This window comes from Oncorhynchus clarkii, chromosome 15 (assembly GCF_045791955.1).
Source record: "Oncorhynchus clarkii lewisi isolate Uvic-CL-2024 chromosome 15, UVic_Ocla_1.0, whole genome shotgun sequence".
NCBI lineage: Eukaryota > Metazoa > Chordata > Actinopteri > Salmoniformes > Salmonidae > Oncorhynchus > Oncorhynchus clarkii.
Window position 1 is genome coordinate 28,887,492 of NC_092161.1, and position 18,347 is coordinate 28,905,838.

An 18,347-nucleotide genomic window follows, 5' to 3' on the forward strand; every position below is an offset into this window, starting at 1 on the left:
GGTCGCTCTCCCTCCGCAACGTCTTCTATGTACTGCTGTCCATCACCTCCAGAGGGCGCTCAATGCATTCTAAAAAATACAGGCACCTCTGTACCGAGAATCATCATCTCCCCAAACCTCAGCATACTCCATTGTGCCGCACCCTTAATCCTGTGAGGGTTCTTCTGAAAATACCAAAACGCGTACCGATCCATGTTACTTACTCTGCTTTTCATCTAAAATGTCATACACTTTCTCTCCCGAGATGCTGATGGGCCTACATTCTGCCGCCTATAGTGTGATTTGAAGGGTTCTGTGTGGCGTCCATAACTCCGACACAGTCAAAAGGTCATTTGTGTAATGATGGTTTGGGGCTGTTTGCAGTGACTGGGGCTGGAGTTGGAGAGCTGCCTGGAGGGGGGAGGTGTGACCTACGACATGCAGCCTGTGCCCCACTTCACCCCCACCCCTCACTAACTAACACCCCCACAGGCAGGAGTTGGAGGAGTCTTCAGGGTGGAGGGTTTGGGGCTGTGGGGAAGTGTTTCTATCTGCCCCATTACACTCCATTTGTAGTCGTCTGCATGGAGGTCACCAGGTCAGCCCTTATCCACCGCACTGCAGTGATCCAGAGGTTGCTCTGTCGACTTTTGAATGAATGGTATAGCCGTTGCGTCTTGAAGAATAGGCCTGTAACTGTTTACCAAAAAAGTGCCGGGGTGACCTTTAGTAGTTTTACCTGTTTTATTACATAAACATTTTATAATGGTTTATTACATGATATCAAGTTGAGTATAAAGTAGTCTACAGCTTTTAGATAATCATTTGAGACAGTAGCCTAACACAAACAGTGTGCTTGATAAGGAAAAATGGATTGATGAAACTGATGAAAACGTGTTTGTTTCAAAAGCTGTGTGTGTGTGTGTGTGTGTGTGTGTGTGTGTGTGTGTGTGTGTGTGTAGCCTAGCCTACTGTAGTTGTTTCCATGGTTTCTGGCTTTGATCAGGTGCAGTCCATAGATGAGGGCTTAGCTGAAGCTCCTGGTTTCATCTCTCTCTGTGATTTCTGCTGCTTTGGTTGGTCTCTTTAGATTTCAAAGGTTTATTTTTATCTCCAAATGTGCATTAATTGTAGTTTGGTCTCAATCTGTGTTGAATTGTAAAAGTAGTAGGCTACATTGTGATGCAAAGCAGGAGAAACACATGACTGCAGTTATCCTCAATCAGCAAGGTGCTAGAGATGCAGTAGCATTGTTATGGTTGGCCTAATAATGCATGATGATACTGCAGACTGAGTGGCATTAGCTGTCAGTCATGATATTTATTGTGGTTGTTATGGTTTGGTCTCTGTATTTGACTGGTTTGAAGGTTTGTTTTTATTTTGCAAGTTGAATCTGTTTTGGTGCCCTTTTTTATGGTGTTTACTACAATATAGCACACGGAGGGGCGTGGCCACAGGGTTAATCAAGTTCAAACCATAAACAAACAAACTGCATGTCCCCTGCCCACACCCCCCCCCCCCCCCCCCCACCCACCATGTGCCACAGTAAGCTCCCTCCCAACAGAGTCAGCTGGGTGGGGTTGATTCACTGGGGAGGGTAAGGGGTACAGTAGGGGGTGCAGGGGGAAATGCGTGCCAGCCCCATTTGGGAAGTTCTTCCCCCTTTTTTTTCTGCCTGTCCGATCGGGCCAGCATCAGCGAGCTCCGGCGGGTCTGGGCCTGGCTGACTGGGCTAATGCGATGTGGCGTGTCACCCGGAGAATCTAGGTCAAGTTTAAAGCTGCCTCTCTGCTCCCGCCACTGCAGCACTCTGACTGACGCTCCTCTATTTCTCCCCAAAATACACACTCACATGCACATCTTAGAACCACATATTATTGACACACATTATACATCCTTATCTAAATACGCATTTAAATCATTTCTATCAAATATGCACTTATATACATTTTTACGCATACAAAAACACACACACACACACAAACCCTCTCCCCATCCCCCCCCTCGAAGCCCCAGGCGAGCGCTCAGCCTCTCCACGGCATTGGCCACGTGATGCGGCGGGCTGTCTGAGTCTGTCTGGAGGGAGGGGAGGAGGGAGGGCGTTGTTTTTCCCCGCTGGCTGGGCATCACTGCCGTAGTAAGACTGGGTCGGCACGTGGATCCGCATGCTGCTGCAGAGAGAGAGAGCAGCATAGTAGTAGTGGAATGTCAGCACTATCCTCCATTACCCTGCAGCCCTGAGCTGTTTTTCTAGGACACCACTGCAGACCCGGAGCCTCCAGCCAAGGATTGTTTTGCTGGGTTTCCACGGTTGGGGTGGTATGGTGTGTGTGTGTGTGACTCTGGGAGGATCATCATGGGGTCACCACGTTCAATGGGCGTGGCACTAAATATTGGGATCTTCTTCAGTACTGATGCAGCGGAGGTCTCATCACTCATGTTTTTGTTATTCCTCCACTATGTCTTTATCACAGTCCGCTCACATTTTTACCTTGAAATAATCAAAACAATTTAGAATGTTTTGCGTGCAGGAATATTGTCAGTATGAGTGTTTTGTGAATGATTCGTAAATTGACACTTTTTTTTTTTTCACAACATGACAGCAATTTGGAAAATTACAAGTCACAATTTGCTTAGTGAAATTTTTCAGGTATTTCCGTGAGCGGGATGGTGCTGGAAAAAAATTCCTTCACTGCCTGTTCACCAGATCCCTTCGCTCCCCTCCCTAATCCTCTATTTTTGTGGCATTACCTCATCTGTATTAATATATTCATGTGCGTTCATGTTCAGGTCTTACTACTGTACCATCTCCTCTCCCAGAGCTTGTGTCTGATTGGCTACCCACTTGTTTTCAATGGTACCAGCTTTTTGGGATTCCATGGATACAGCGCATGGTTGGGCAGAGCGGCTCAGCCAATAGGAGAGTGTCGTTGAGCTGGCGGTTGTGAAGCAGTGCCCCATGGCCCTAGACGAGCCCCCCCCCCCCCCCCCGATCCCCCCCCTTTCCTCTCTGCGAGCACGCGATCGCCCAGTGGGGGGGTCCAAAACAAAAACAACCCCACCCTGTCCTCTGTCCACGGGGTCGGGGCTCCCGCTAACACATCAGAACCTCCACTACCAGGGGAGGGGCACACAACCACCCCCCTCCTGTCTCTTCTCTTGCATTCCTCTACTCCAAACACTTCCAATGCTCCACTCCTCTTCACGCACCCATTATTTAAAGCAATTGATCATTACCACCAACCATTTACCATTTATCACTGGCACATTATAATTTCAACTGTACCAGTATGTGTTTGAGATACACATGCATATATATATATGTGTGTGTGTGTGTGTGTGTGTGTGTGCTTGTGCTTGTGCTTTTTGGTTACCATTAATAGGTTTAGCTTTTCATTTGGTTTGAATGCGAACCTGGGGTCTGTAATTCAACGTTCATTTCTGCTGGCGTGGAGAGAAAAAAAACTGAAAAACTGCCCTCATTTCAACTCCAACTTTTTCCGTGAACTGGAGGATCCTCTCTTGCACTTTGAAATGTGAAGCCGAAGCCACCGCAAATCCCCAGTCCTTAAAATGACCTCATTGCAGACTGAGCGAGGGAGCTGTGGGCCTTTGGTCCTGGCAGTGTTTGCCCTGGCAGTGTTGCCCGTGTTTAGCTTGCTGAGCCTGATGGTGGCACCACGACCACGCCTCCTCCTGCTCAGCTCAGTCACTCTGCCTCTCTGAAAGGGGGCAGTAGAGGACTAAGGGAAAGGCATAGGTAGCCAGGGCAAGCTCACTCACACTGCATGTAGGCTAGAGTAAGCCTATTCATTCAAAAGCAAGTTGAGGTGACTGCACCCCTCCCCTCCATCTGAGGATAACCAGCGGGGTGATTCCTCCCTTCTCTTCCTCTCATTGGCCTGTCCGCTATGTGGCTACCACAGGTACCAGGTAGTAGGAAGGCAGCCAGTGAGTTTCCAATGAGGGGCCAGTGTGTAGCAACACCACTCAGGTCTTGTTAGTGGAGAGTGTTAGGACGGGGCCGGGCATGGCAGGAGGCAGGTGGTGCAGTGGGTCACATGGAAACAGGGTCAGCAGGGAGAGGGAGAGATTATTTATGATAGTGGCAGGGAGTACTAGTGTAAACACGGGTAGAGTCAATGGTTCCTGGATGCCTCCTTCAAATTATTTAAACCAACGTCAGGAAAAGGGCTTTAAAAGGAACATTGTATTTATTCATCATTACTAATTCAACCACAAGAAGGGAATATTTTGTTTATTGTTACTAGCCTGTAGCTTTAACTTGCCTCTAGACATCACTTTGTCACTTAGCTTGCTTTCTGCGCTCACTCATTCACAATCCGTCGTTTGCAATGACTTTCAACTTGCAACTGAGTCTCACTCGGAGTTTGTTTTAACCTGCCACCGGTAATCAGACTATTCACCCTGTCACCAAGGTTACGTCTCTCAGCCATCTTCAGCCTGTCACAAAGGTGTCACCTGGCTGTCACCGGTCTACCTCACTCTGTCACAACCTAGCCAGCAGCAGCACTTGAATGTCCAAGACAAAATGAGCCTTCCCTCTACCCCTGATCCAATGCAATTTCCTAGGAGTCTTGACCTTTTGTCTCTCGGCACGGTACAAACCGACCAGGTCTCTGTGCTTTCTACGTAGAGATATGCACTCCGGCAAGGTGTTGTCTTGACAGGATGTCACTCCTGATTGCATAACACACAGCTCCAGACGGGGAGACATTATGACCTACATCCCGCTGGCTGCCTGGCGTTTGGCTGCCTGGCGTTTGGCTGCCTGGCGTTTGGCTGCCTGGTGTTTGGCTGGCTATCTCTGCCTACGGCGGAAGAGGAGGTACAGGTGCAACACTGCCTGTAGCATAGCCAAGTCATGTAGACTGTAGGAGCGATCATAGACCAGAGGCATAATGCTGTACGACCACTCATAGGCCTGTATTCACAAAGCGTCTTAGAGTAAGAGTGCTGATCTAGGATCAGTTTAGCCTTTTGAATAATATAGTGAATAAGCTACTACTTAGCTACCAACCTGATCCCAGATCAGCCCTGCTACTCTGAGACGCTTTGTGAATACGGGCAACAGACTACAGTCATAGTAGGAGCACTCGTAAACTACAGTCAAAATACAGTAGCAGCAATCAGACTTCGACAGTGTCTGGGCAGCGTGACTGCCCCAGGTTGTCTGATTCTGCAGAACTGTACATGTTTGTGCTCCCTATTTTCCATATTTATACTGTTTCCTCAACATGGCTTTCTAGGGAATGACTCAGTGCTGTGACTGACAGTTTAAATTGTACCTCAGGATTGGAAAGTGTTGTACAGTAGCGCATACAATGTGTAGTCCTGTACCATTTACTGTCCTCGTATGAGTCATGGGCTAGGAATGAACTTTGACGACACGCTTTGGAATAAGCTCAAACAAATGTGTTCAGCCCTGTCAGTATTAAGAACATTTGTGTGTGTGTGTCTCTCTCTCTGCCTGCCTGTCTGTGTGCACACACACAACACGGGAGCCTCTCACCCACAGTGCCGACAGCAGGGGTTCCTTCTCCCACTGTTCCAACTAGATAAGAACTGTACAGCAGTGGTTTCCCTTGGCTCGGTTTGGGGTTGGTTTCACTGTGTTTTCCAGGTACTGGGTGAATCTGTGGCCTTCGTATTGACAGCAGAGAGAGGCTGGGGAAGGATAGGGGGCTTAGTTCTCACACTACTCCTTCTGAGGTGAGATTATCTCCCCATCCCCACACGCCCCTCTGCCCTCCTTTTCCAGGAATCGACTGCCTCACTTCTGGGAAATCTGACTGGTTGGAAACAACTAGAGATTACAATTCAGTGTTTTTGAAGCAGTGCTTTTTTTTTGTGATTGGAATGTGTTCGTCTGTTTCCGTTTTCTTGCCAACCCTGTGTGGAATTGTTATACCAAATTGCAATTTTTTGGCTAATGGTAACATAGAGCTGGCAAGAGCGCTGAAACAGACTCAGGCTAGGAAAATGTTCACCATGGGGGTTCATGTAGGATTCAAAAACAGTGCAAAGTCCTGAATGTCTCACTTTTGTAGTGAGATTCAGATCATGATAAGACATCCAGGCCTTTTTCCTATTGTAGAGATGGTCGGGATTTAAACTCTGAACCCTGTTAGGTTAACATCTGAATTTGTGCATGTACAGGGTGTGTGGCCCTACCTCCCTAAATAACATAGAAGCTAATTTAACAGACTAGTTTGCATATAACGGCTGTTAGCAATCGCTAGATGTAAATGCTTATCAGGAGGGAATTGAGGGAAGCGGAGACGTCACACTCGGTTGGACTTCTTCTCCCAGGCAGAGCGATTCCCCTATTTCGGATACTATTTTAGGAGGGGGGGGTGGGCTTTTTGGGGACATCTGGTGGGCCAAGGCTCGGCACAGGAAAACCACACAGGATCTCGGAGGGCCCATCTGGGGTTCAGGGGCCACTGGAGCAGAGAGGAGGAACAGGAGGGGGCACCAGGGTTGAGTGCCCCCCTCAATACCACCACATTTAGCTACCAACACAAAGTTTAATCTTTTTGTTGTGTTTTCTCTATTTGTCTCCGCAGGCATCGTAACATGGGGAACCTGCTAAAAGTTCTGACTTGCACAGATCTGGAACAAGAGCCCAATTTTTTCCTCGATTTTGAAAGTGAGTTTCATTACCATCTCGCTCTTCTCACTTGAGCTTCCAATCGTACCTGTTTTAGCTGTGGCCCTTCTTACCCCCTCATCTGTCTCTGTTCTGCCCAGAGGCTACAGAACCTCATCTATTTCCCATTTGCATCAGCAGCTATTCTCTTAGCTATGGTGTGTCTGGATTGGAATAACAATCAGAATAGAGATGTAGGTCTGCAGACTAGTGCATCTTCACCTCTATTTGTAGACTCCCTCCCAGATGTAGAAAAACCCACTTGACTGTCTTCCTGTGTCCACTAGATGCTCAGCCCACGGATGCAGAACGAGAGGTGTGGGAGCAGGTGGACCTGGTGCTGAAGGACGCTCGGGGAGTCCTGGACGAACTGCAAGCGTACAAGGGAGCGGGTCAGGAGATTAGAGAGGTACAGGACTTTGGGAGAAGGGCCCGTTTCCTCAAAATATCTCAGTTTAGCAGAGTGCTGATCTAGGATCAGCCCCCCCCTCCTTGTCCAAGTAATCTTATTCATTATGTTCTGAAAACAGAACCTAGATCAGCGCTCCTACTCTTTATGAATACGGGCCCACGTCAGGAGATCAAAGATACAAGACCCAAAATAACTCTTAAACATTCATTATAAACTGGGTGGTTTGAGCCCTGAATGCTGATTGGCTGAAAGCCCTGGTATATCATATACCACGGGTATGACACAACATGTATTTTTCCTGCTCTAATTACTTTGGTAGCCAGTTTATAATAGCAATAAGGCACCTCAGGGTTTGTGGTATATGGCCGATATACCATGGCTACGGGCTGTATCCAGGTACTCTGCGTCGTGCATAAGAACAGCCCTAATCCATGGTATAATGGCCATATACCACACCCCCTCGGCCCTTATTGCTTAATTATAGACCAGTGGCTTGATCAGGCTCCAGAAGGTGATTAAACTCTTCAGACTTGATAAAACATCTCGTCTTTTCTATCTGCCAGGCGATCCAGAACCCCAGCGACGAGGCGTTACAGGAGGCGGCATGGGCGGCCGTGGTCCACCTGGTGGGGAAACTCAAGAAGTTCTACCAGTTCTCCCAGAGATTAGGTATGTCCGAGGCCTAATTTTAGGATCAGTTTAGCCTTTTTAAGACCACAGTGAATAAAGATGACATGGACAGCTGGGGACCTGATCCTTGATCCAGCGCTCCTACTCTGAGACCAGTGATACGGCCCCTGTCCTGTGCTTCAGGTTACATATGTAGCCCTACAATACCACACCTGACTGAGACTAGTAATGTGCGTCCTTCAGAGCTTTGGTACGCAATGTCCTAATTGAAAAAAGGTCAGATAAACGCCTGTGCCAGAGGTTGAGTAGCTTCCAGCTTCTCTAGAGGTTGCGTGTAAGAGACACGCCCCTCTCGTGACCTTCGCCGTCTGCGTGCTCGACCACATCGGCGATATCGACTGCCGAGCTGCAGGAAATGAACACGCATTGCTCCACGCACACACTCCCAGCCCACACAAACAAATATGCAGCGCAAACCCCCATAGCTTTGCATTCATTAACATGATGCTTGCTTGCGCTGCACTCCGACTAGACCTGATACTCCCCTCCTCCCAGAGGTGAGGACTCCTCATTATCATGGAGAGAGAGAGAGAGCGAAGGGGGGGGGGGGATGCTAGCCTAGTGCTGCCTGCCTGTGACCCCGAGGGAGAGAGGAGCAGCCCGCCCCCCTCCTTTTGCCGACCTTAACCCCTTTATCTATTGGAGGCCGGCTGAGACTGCAGTCTCTGGGGTCACGTTAGCTTTCAAGGTCTGCATTATCAAAATGCAGACCCTCCCCCCAAAAAATCTGTTTTTAATAGATTTCACCTGCTTTCTAATTAAACAAACCGACATTTAAATACATGGCTCTCCTCAAGTGTCCCAGAATGAAGGAAAATACGCGTCAGTTCAAGAGGGTGCTATATGAAAACAACTGTTTTCTTTACCCTATGTTATTATAACCAAATACAAGAATCATTCATCTGAATGGTTTTATAGACAAATATGCTTGTACTCGACAGTGTTGATGAAATACGAAGGCCATACTGTAGGTGTATTGGAAAAATGACACGTTCACGACACGCTTCTGTTTTAATTAATTCTGAGTAAGATATATTTTATTTTATTATTTAATGTTCTCCATTGTAACCAAAATGAATAAATAATCTAACTCTGGTTCGAACTTTAGCAAACAAACTAGTCTGAAATTGGCCGCAGAAACATTCTCTACATGAAATGAGATCACTTAGCCTATCTTACCACCTCATCTCCCTCCCTATGCTCTCTATGGTAAAAATGGTGCATGCCCTAGAAAAGTACAAATGTCAGGACACCTGACTTTTTAAAAATTGTAATTGTCGTTAGGCAGTGATCACAGAGAGAAACTATGCGGTAGCGTTTCTTCATCAGAATTCAGTTCGCGAGCTGAGCGGGCACTGTGAACACTTCAGCAAATCTTGAATGAGAGTTCCCACCACACACACACCCTCCCCGCAGGCAGGCAGAGAGTGTGGTTTGGAGGATGAATGAGACATTTTGGATAATCGCAGCGAGTCTATTTAATATAGCAAGTTGGAACTTGAAATTGAATGAATTGGTCAAATATACCTGCATTTTCAGAATGCAGCAAAAATAGAAAAACGTGAAAGATTCTGGTGTGTGTTATGTAATGAAGTAGGTCATCTCTCCGCTCCACTGCTCTGACTCTGGGGGCCACCTTCTCCGCCGAATGACTCCCCTACAGACAGACAGAGAGGATGACTGCTGGCTGAGAGATGACTTTATCAGACGTCTCTGTGTTATTACTCAATTATCTGGGGGCGTATTTCCCAACATGACATTACCTTTGAAACAACCTTCCACAATATCATAACTGTCACTCATCATTCCTGCCTAATCATTTTTAGTAGCGCTTCACATTTATTCCTCATTTTAAATGTGATGCTTCCACCAATGGACGTCTTTAGGACAGGAGCCCGTTGACCGCAGGGTTGGAGTAAATACCCGCCGCCCTCTGATCCTCCCACCCATTTCCTCTCCCAAAGTGAACCAAGCTCCGCTGCAGCGCCCGCCTAGTCTGTGCCCGCATTCCGCTCGCCTGCTCTGCCGTGACCTAATGGGATCAGACGTCCTTCCCTTCCTCCCCCTCCAGCAGTGCTAGTGCCTCGATTCCGATACTAGGCCTAAACCCATCTCAACTTCTGTTTTGACTGGGGTGGGGAGTGCAATCACCAAGGCCATTTTTAAAATCAGCCCCCTCCTCCTGGCTGCTGCAGCAGAAGCAATACACTGGCCGAAGCAGATGGGGAACATCACAGAATAGCCAACGTGCTCAATTTACTGGACTGCTCTGACTGCACTGCCAGCTTGCATTCCGCCCCTGAAAAACCTCCCTCTGCGGATCACTGTCTCTGTGTTAAGTGAGCATCGTGGCCAAAGGTCTCCATTTGTTTTCGCCCTGGGTTATGGCGGTGTGCGTATCTGTGTCTACCTTGTGCTGTACTGAAAGTGGTGAGAAAGGAGTTGAGAGTAAATAGATGCTCAGCGTAATGATTGTGTGCGTCCATGCGGAAGTTAGCGTTATTGTGCAACCAGCTTAGTGTGTGTGGTGTGGTTTGGTTTGGTTTTTCAGGGTTATGTCATTATTGTAAATCTAGTCATCTTAGTGAGTCTAGACTGAGTTCTTCTTCAGTCTCTGACTGCAACCACATTTTCCCTCATGGACGGTTTTGTCATTGTTTATTCATGGTGAACATCTTAGTGCTTCCGTTGGCTATCTTGAGACATGGAAAATGCAGGCAAATCATTTGTGTATCGATTGCGCTAGGTCATTGGGAAATGCACAGTTTGCCTGGATACGAGTGGAGATTTAAATAAACTTGTATTTGTCACATGCTTCCTAAACAACAGGTGTGGACTCACAGTGAAATGCTTAGTTATGGGTCCTTCCCACCAGTACAGAGAGAAAGATAATAGATACACAATGAGTAATGATAACTTGGCTACCAATACGGAGTCTATGTGCAGGGGTACGAGGTCATTGAGGTAGATATGGACATATAGTTAGGAATAAAGTGACTAGGCAACAGGATGAATAATAAACACCAGCAGCAGCGTATGTGATGAGTCAAAAAAGGTTAGTGTCAACAGGGTCAATGCAGATAGTCAATGCCGCTTGCTTCATTGTACAGCTTGTATGTTACTACAGAACTGTGTGGTTGTGGTTTACCCAAATAAAGCAACGTGATGTCTTTTTGTTTACCTACTGTCTGAACAATGGCGGTAAGCCTGGATGAAGAGCGCACCCCCCCCCCCCCCCTCTCTCTCATTACAATGAGATAATTAGGCTCATGTCTCATCTCTATCGGATTAGGAGATCTTCCCATCCCCCACCCTCACCACTAGAGACAGCTCTTCCCTAGACACCTCTCCCCTCCTCAACCCCACATTGTGCCCAGGGCCCTATGCCAATCACCGCTCAATCGCATGTCCCTGTTTTGTGCAGCTACCCCCCCCCATCCGGGCAATTGTATTTGGCACACATTTGTGTCATAATGTACATGCCGATTGTTATGTTTATTAGGCAGATATTTACCTTTATCATTCAATCCACAATTGTACATTTTCTCCCTCTCTCCTCATCTGACACCCTCTCCTTGTCCCTGTCTAACAGGGGCAGGAAGTTTTAGTTGGCATACATTTTGATATCATGATGTTCTTCATGATTGTTATGTTTATTAGGCAGGTATTTAAACTAATCGTACACAACACACAACCGTCTCTAACCCCCTCTCCTCGTCCGTGCGCTACAGAGGCGGCGCTGCACAGCCTGCTGGGACCCCTGACCAGTGAGACTTACGACGACCCCACTCAGCACCTGGAGCGTGAGCAGGCACTGGCCAAGCAGTTCGCCGAGATCCTGCACTTCACACTGCGCTTCGACGAGCTCAAAGTACGTCCCATCACATCCCTGGGCCTCCATTTTTACTCAATTTTGCCCAGAGTTCCCAGCATTCTCATTTAATTAATTGCTTGTTGTTGACCTAAGCTATAGCTGTTGTTGACCTAAGCTATAGCTGTTGTTGACCTAAGCTATAGCTGTTGTTGACCTAAGCTATAGCTGTTGTTGGTTGTACATGGTTCACCTATTCCTTTTTGGTAGCAAGCTAGCTAGCGCTGTCATTAGCATAACACAGTGTTAATACCCTGTTAATTAGGCGTTAGTGCTGTACGTGATTAAGCCTCAGCCCCTGAACATATAATAAGTATTTAATTGGTACGTTAGGATCGTTTCCTGGGAGTGCTGTAATTCTATAGTCTTCTGCACTGCTGGAATGAATGAATGAACAGTGATGTTGTGGATAGGGATGACTAATAGGATAGTGTAGTTGGCTGGGGCTCTTTGGTAGCATCCCAAATGGCACCCTATGCAGTATACTACTTTTGACTAGGGTCCATAGGGCTCTGGTCAAAAGTAGTGCACTACTGTATGTAGGGAATGGGGTTCCATTTGGGAAGCACTCCTTATTTGGGCACCAGTCTTCAACACATAGAAACATGGTTTATAGTTGATCCCAGGGGGGGGAAAACCCACAGATTGCTTGTTTGTCTGAGTCGCAGACGATACTACAATACAACTCGCAAGGCCTCTTTAGGCACCCTGTTTCCACACACACTCCTCAAACCAGCACCCTGACACCCCCAGGCAGTCCGCCGAGACGCCCCAATTAGCCAGCCCCCCTGCCCAGTCTCCCCATACCCTGCATAGGGTCTAAAAGCGTGAAGGTAGGGGGGTGCAAGGTGCCATGCCAGGCACCATTCATCAATCTTTCACTCCCCTTACCCCGACCACAGGCATTGACCTAGTTCGAACACCCGCCTACCCGCCTGCCTCCTTTTTTCCCTTCTCTTTTTAAAGCCACTCATTGGTGAAATGGGGCTGTCTGGCCCTGGCACTAGCCACTAGCACTGACCGTCTAGCTGTAGCTAAGTGGACATAGACTTGGTACCAGTCCATTATGGTGGAATTACCGTACTGCTCGTGCCGGCCAGGCGTTAAGACACTGCAGGGCTAATAATGTGCTGCTAGGGGTAATTAGGGAGGCGTCTTCCTGCATTGGAGGAGCAGGAGGTTGATGTGCCGGACGGGGCCCACTGATTGACCAGTGGCTTATTGGAGGTCAGCTATGCTCAAGGCAAGGTTTAATGATCCTCTTTGTGGAAGGAGGGCAGAAGGCGGCAATCTTTTCTGCTCGAGGGCCACCTCGGGATTTCTAAATTCAACGGAGGGATGCACAGGTTTTTGGGGGCCGATTTTGTTTGTCAAAATCTATTTGAGGGCCAGAAAAAGGGCACTTTTCAAGAAAATACGTACTTTACTTTCTCAAATAAAAAATGGAATCAAATCCGCTAAAGTTATTTGTCACGCTTCTTAAACAACAGGTGTAGACTAACAGTGAAATGCTGACTTTTCCAACAATGCAGAGAGGAGAAAAAATATTACATTAAGATAGAAATCGTGACACAAGGAATAAATACACAGTGAATAACTAACGAGTAGTAAGAACATGGCTATATATCTAGTTTTATCTACTGTATACTCTATTTAGTTTTAGATGTTCAAGAGTGGCATGGAGTGTTTTGTTGTTTTTTTTTACTCATAAAAATAAGCCCCCCCCCATCCCCATTTTTACTTCATTTGTACATGTTTTTTTTACTTAAACCTCCCACGGGCTGAAATCTGAGCCGTAGTTTGCCCACCCCTGCTTTGACCTGTACTGTCTATCCAGCCTCTCATCCTCAGTGTTGTTGATGCTTCTGTCACGATGCCAAACACACTGAGCCACTGCTAAAGGGAGCTAACGAGGACTTAATTCATTGACAAGTGAAAATAAATGCATTCTACTTTAAAGGAATGGTGAGGAAGTATCCAGCGGTATAAAATCCGCTTCAGTAAATACATGGACGATTTTAATCCTATCAATGTCCTTTTCGTTCCATCTCCGCCCCCAGCTATGTATCTGCCTCGTTTGCTAAAACATCCTGTCATGAAGATGGTGCATTTGATCAGGAGAGCTGAATGTCTGCTGCCGCAGGCCATGTGTTCTACCTTCGGACACACAGGCAGGCGCGCGCGCACACACACACACATGCGCCAAGCCCTGTTTGTAATGTTCACGTTAATCCTTGTGTTGCAGATGACTAACCCTGCCATCCAGAATGACTTCAGCTATTACAGGAGAACGTTGAGCCGCATGCGGATCAACAATACACCGGTGAGCTGACGTCTGTAAACTATGGGGCTGATGGGCTCCAGTTTGGTGGTCTACAGACCCTCTGGGATACGCTGGTGTTAAGGGACAGACACCCCTGTGCCCTACTCCTCTTCCCTTCCTCTTCATCAAGCTCAGCAGGAGGCCAAGTGTTCGTCCTGCTCTACAGGGGGCCATTAACATTACAGGCTATATAGGGGCATTAAGAGCTGTATGAGAACTATTTCATGATTAGCTCTCGCACTTAGTTTGTCATAAATACATTTAAAGGCAGTACAAGTTAAGTGTGTTATCTCTAACACCCCCCCCCCCCCCCCCCCCCACCACCACCAGTAATTTTATGGGAAAAGGGACATGTATTGGAGAACCTCAGGGCTCAGTATCATGTTTCCTGATATTTGAAACGATTTGGAATGCAGTATTGTTCAGATGAGAATATTCTTGCGATTTAGTATGACAGGTGTCCAAAGGACAATCTCCAGACAATCCAGACTTTCTCCACCCAGCCGTGCTTCAAAAAGACTGACGGTATACCTTTTTCAGTGACACCAGAGAAAAGTCTGAATTTTTCAATAGCTCTTTTAGTGTATAAAATGAACAGAATTCACTCTTGTTCTCGAGACGCACGTCTGTGTCTGGCCTGCAGCAGCTTTATTCCCTGTACGACAAATGCCATTACGCAAATGGCCCCCGGACGGTCCGACTGTTAAGACCTGTCACTGCTAGAGCCCGTCTCCGATGGCACCATTTTCCCTTGATGGGGCACTACCCATAGGGCTTTGGTCCAAAGTAGTGCACTATGTAGGGAATATGATGCTATTTGGGACGCAGCCCCACATCTAGCTAGCCACTAAAAATTCCCTCCAGCTCAGCAGTACAAAGGAGCATTACTTTGCACTCAGCATTCAGGCACTGACTACTGGAATCACTGAGACATTTTATACAAAGACATGAGACGTATCTGTTCTGGCAGAAAATACATTTGTTCTTATTCAAACGTGATCATTTTTTTATGTGACACGTCTTGACGTTCTGGGGGATTATTCATTCCGCATTAGAAAATAAAGGCAGTCTTTAAGGCAGGAAAAGCATCTCCTTGCCATTACTGAACATTTTTCTCGAACAGCAACTTCTGGCTCAATAATGTCCACTGTAAACGGTGACTTTTTGTTTTGTTTTTTCAGGCAGAGGGGGAGAATGAAGTCAACAACGAGATGGCCAACCGGATATCTCTGTTCTACGCAGACGCCACGCCTATGTTGAAGACATTAAGCGACAGCACGACAAAGTTTGTCTCAGAGGTGACGGGCTTCACAGCTTCCTTACCTGGCAACCTTGACATTTGACACTTTTCTCATTAGTAATCAAAGTGACCAATACAACAATGCCGTTTACAGAAGAAAAACACATCCCCTCTTTCTGTTTGCTCAGAATAAGAACTTACCCATCGAGAACACGACAGACTGCCTAAGCACAATGGCGAGTGTGTGCAAAGTCATGTTGGAAACGCCGTAAGTGATCCCTGTCCTCACTAAATCAAGATCATGTCATAAACTGCAGATGATCTGGGCCCATATTCTTAAAGCGTCTCAGAGTAGAAGTGCTGATCTGGGATCAGTTTAGCCTTTTAGATCATAAGGAATATAGTTATATGGGCAGGGCGGACCTGATCTATATCAGCAATCTGTGTCTGTGTTACCAGGGAGTACCGAAGCCGCTTCACCAGTGAGGAGACGGTCTCATTCTGCCTGCGCGTCATGGTGGGCGTCATCATCCTGTACGACTACGTGCATCCTGTCGGAGCCTTCTCCAAGTCCTCCAAAATCGATGTGAGTGCAGGGAGGAGCTATGTTCCTGCATGCTCCCAGTCCCAGAGGATTGGACACCCGTGCGCACACGCACACACACAAACACTGATTCATCTTACATGGTGTTTTCTGCTTCCTAGATGAAAGGGTGCATCAAGGTCCTCCGAGATCAACCGCCCAACAGCGTAGAAGGCCTTTTAAACGCTCTCAGGTAAGGCCCAGCGTTTCTGTAGCATCGACAACTCTTTTCGTTAACAGAAGACGTTTGACTGAATATCATTGCAACCTTTTTCCTCTCACACTTTAACAGACAGGCCGCATGCTTTCTGTGAAATAAAATACAGCCATATTTGTCCACTTTTCCTTCATTATTATTTAGTTGGGATTCAAATCGTTTTTTTGAGTTAAATGTCGCATCCCACAGTTTTTTAGATTTATAGAAGATCAGAGAGGATTACGTTTCTTTGAGCCCTGGCCCCCTACTCTTTTCTCAAATCTAAGTGGCTGACATGGCCATTTCCGTGGCAACCGCACTCACATCTGCATATCACACCATCAGGGCCTTCGGGCATACTCAGTCACTCTCCTCCAGTCGTGTGAGGTCACTCCAAGGCTTCCCGCCCCCAGCCCTCTTTTCTCTCTCTCGCTCTCTTTTTGTTTGCATGGGATTGCACCTCCGTCTATGAGGGGAGAACACCAGACTAGGAAATAAAATATCAGAGCTAATAACTGTCGACAAGGCTTTCTCACACTCTTGACACCCTTTCCGGCAGAGCAGTCGTGTTACGTTCACAGATCCCTGAACTGATCCCTTCTGTCTCTTCATCTGTCTTGTCTGGTCTGTCGATTCATCTGTCCCTTGCAGGTACACAACCAAGCATTTGAATGATGAATCGACCAACAAGACCATCAAGAGCATGTTGCAGCAGCAGTAGGACTGAAACTCTGGTACAACCACTCGCCTCACACCCGGTTCAGGAGACATCGACTCTCTCTCTCTCTCACCAACGACGTCGGTGCACAGAATGTTTTTTTCTTCTTGTTTTCTTTTCTTTTAAATGGAGTAAGAGCTGCATCTCCACCCCCTTTTTATAACGCAAAATGCTACTGCCATTATGTACGTCTTTTCTGTGCCAAAAAGATGTTGCTGAGATTTAAATGTTTTCCATAAAGGCCATACAACAAGATGGCAGCTATGGAAGCATTGTGGGTTCAATTTTTTATTTTTTATAGTTTTTGTTTCCCTGTGTAAGGGATGGGAGTGCTTTGACTTGAAAATTTAAAAAAGAGATATATAGAGAAATATATTATTTTTGTTTGATTTATTATTTAATATTACATCTTCTGCATGACGAAATTACGTATTTTTCTTCTATTTAAAAAAAAAAAAACGTATGGTTCAAGTTTAATTTGTCCGCTTAATTGTATGTTTTAATGTTTTGTTCTCTGAATGGTACTCGGCGGAATTGAGATTATTGAAAAGATAGTACTGTTAATGTTATCTTTTTTTTTTAATAGGTTTTGATTTGTTGTATGTCATTTTTCATAGTTGTATTTTTTATTTTAAAATTTCAAACTGTGATGTGTGCAAATCAATTTAAAATTGGGAGTCTGTACTGTTGTTAACAGTATGTTGCCGCTGGAAAAAATAAACAGAGAACTTGTTTTCTACAAATAACTCTCTCTACTTGTCTCTGCAACTCTTCTAGAAAACACCATGTAGTCAAACTTAGATTGAGTGATAACTTTTCAGCAACCAATTTCTAGTTTAGATTGGCAATTAAATCCATTACAGGAGGTTTGACTCACCAAACAGACTTGCTAAAAAGAAACAAATAACATTCATTTGTGAGTCAGTATGGAGTTTCCATTTTAATGGAACTGCAATGAAAAACTAAGACAGCAGATGAGTGAGTCACGCTATATCTGCCTTCACCAGTTAAGTATTATCTACACACTACACATGGGAGGCAGGGCCAGGAGGTATCATCTAAGGCAGGGTTTCCCCAGCCGTGGTCCTACAACCCACCCCTGGGTGCACCTTTAATACACAGCTCATTCAAATAACAAACTCATCAAGCTTTGACTCTTTGAATCAGCTATGTAGTGCCAGGGCAACAAACAAAACATTCCCCCCCGGCACGGCGGGCAACTCCATTCCTCAGTGGCTGCAGTGTTTTACTGAATGCCGTTCTCTAAATGATTTAGACCAGGGTTTTAAGAGAAAGAATTCTGATTTTGGATCAGTTTTGCCTTTTCGATCACAATGAATAAGAAAACATGAATATGGGGGACCTGATCCTAGATCAGCACTCCTACTTTGAAAAGCGTGTGTTAAGTTACTGCACAAACATTGCTAATTCTGGTTTGAATTAATCTGGCTCCAAGATAAAGGAACAATTTAATATTTGATTTTAAAACATCAGCAAAGTAGTGACTTGAGGCTTAAAATTTTAAAATTAGACTTCCCCTTAATGGCACATGTAGTGCTGTCTTTTTGTAGTGCTGTCTTTTTGTTCATAATGGGCCACTTCTCTCCTTGAAAAAATGAGCAGGATGTCAAACAAATTCCATGTCTGGCCATTCATTCATTC

General features: G+C 46.1%; 1 protein-coding gene across 3 annotated transcripts in view; it reads left to right on the top strand.

The window, feature by feature from the left end:
- The window catches only part of LOC139367161 (family with sequence similarity 49 member Bb), a 40,778-nt gene extending 23,350 nt beyond the window's left edge, over positions 1-17,428 (top strand). For all 3 annotated transcript variants that reach the window (XM_071105283.1, XM_071105285.1, XM_071105284.1), the window contains 10 exons: positions 6,570-6,652; positions 6,940-7,061; positions 7,628-7,733; positions 11,486-11,625; positions 13,871-13,948; positions 15,130-15,246; positions 15,377-15,456; positions 15,648-15,774; positions 15,894-15,964; positions 16,619-17,428. In XM_071105283.1, coding sequence (XP_070961384.1) covers positions 6,580-6,652; positions 6,940-7,061; positions 7,628-7,733; positions 11,486-11,625; positions 13,871-13,948; positions 15,130-15,246; positions 15,377-15,456; positions 15,648-15,774; positions 15,894-15,964; positions 16,619-16,688 — 984 coding nt within the window. In that variant the 5' untranslated portion in view covers positions 6,570-6,579 and the 3' untranslated portion in view covers positions 16,689-17,428. The remainder of the gene's footprint in view (positions 1-6,569; positions 6,653-6,939; positions 7,062-7,627; positions 7,734-11,485; positions 11,626-13,870; positions 13,949-15,129; positions 15,247-15,376; positions 15,457-15,647; positions 15,775-15,893; positions 15,965-16,618) is intronic.
- The last annotated feature ends 919 nt before the right edge of the window (positions 17,429-18,347 follow it).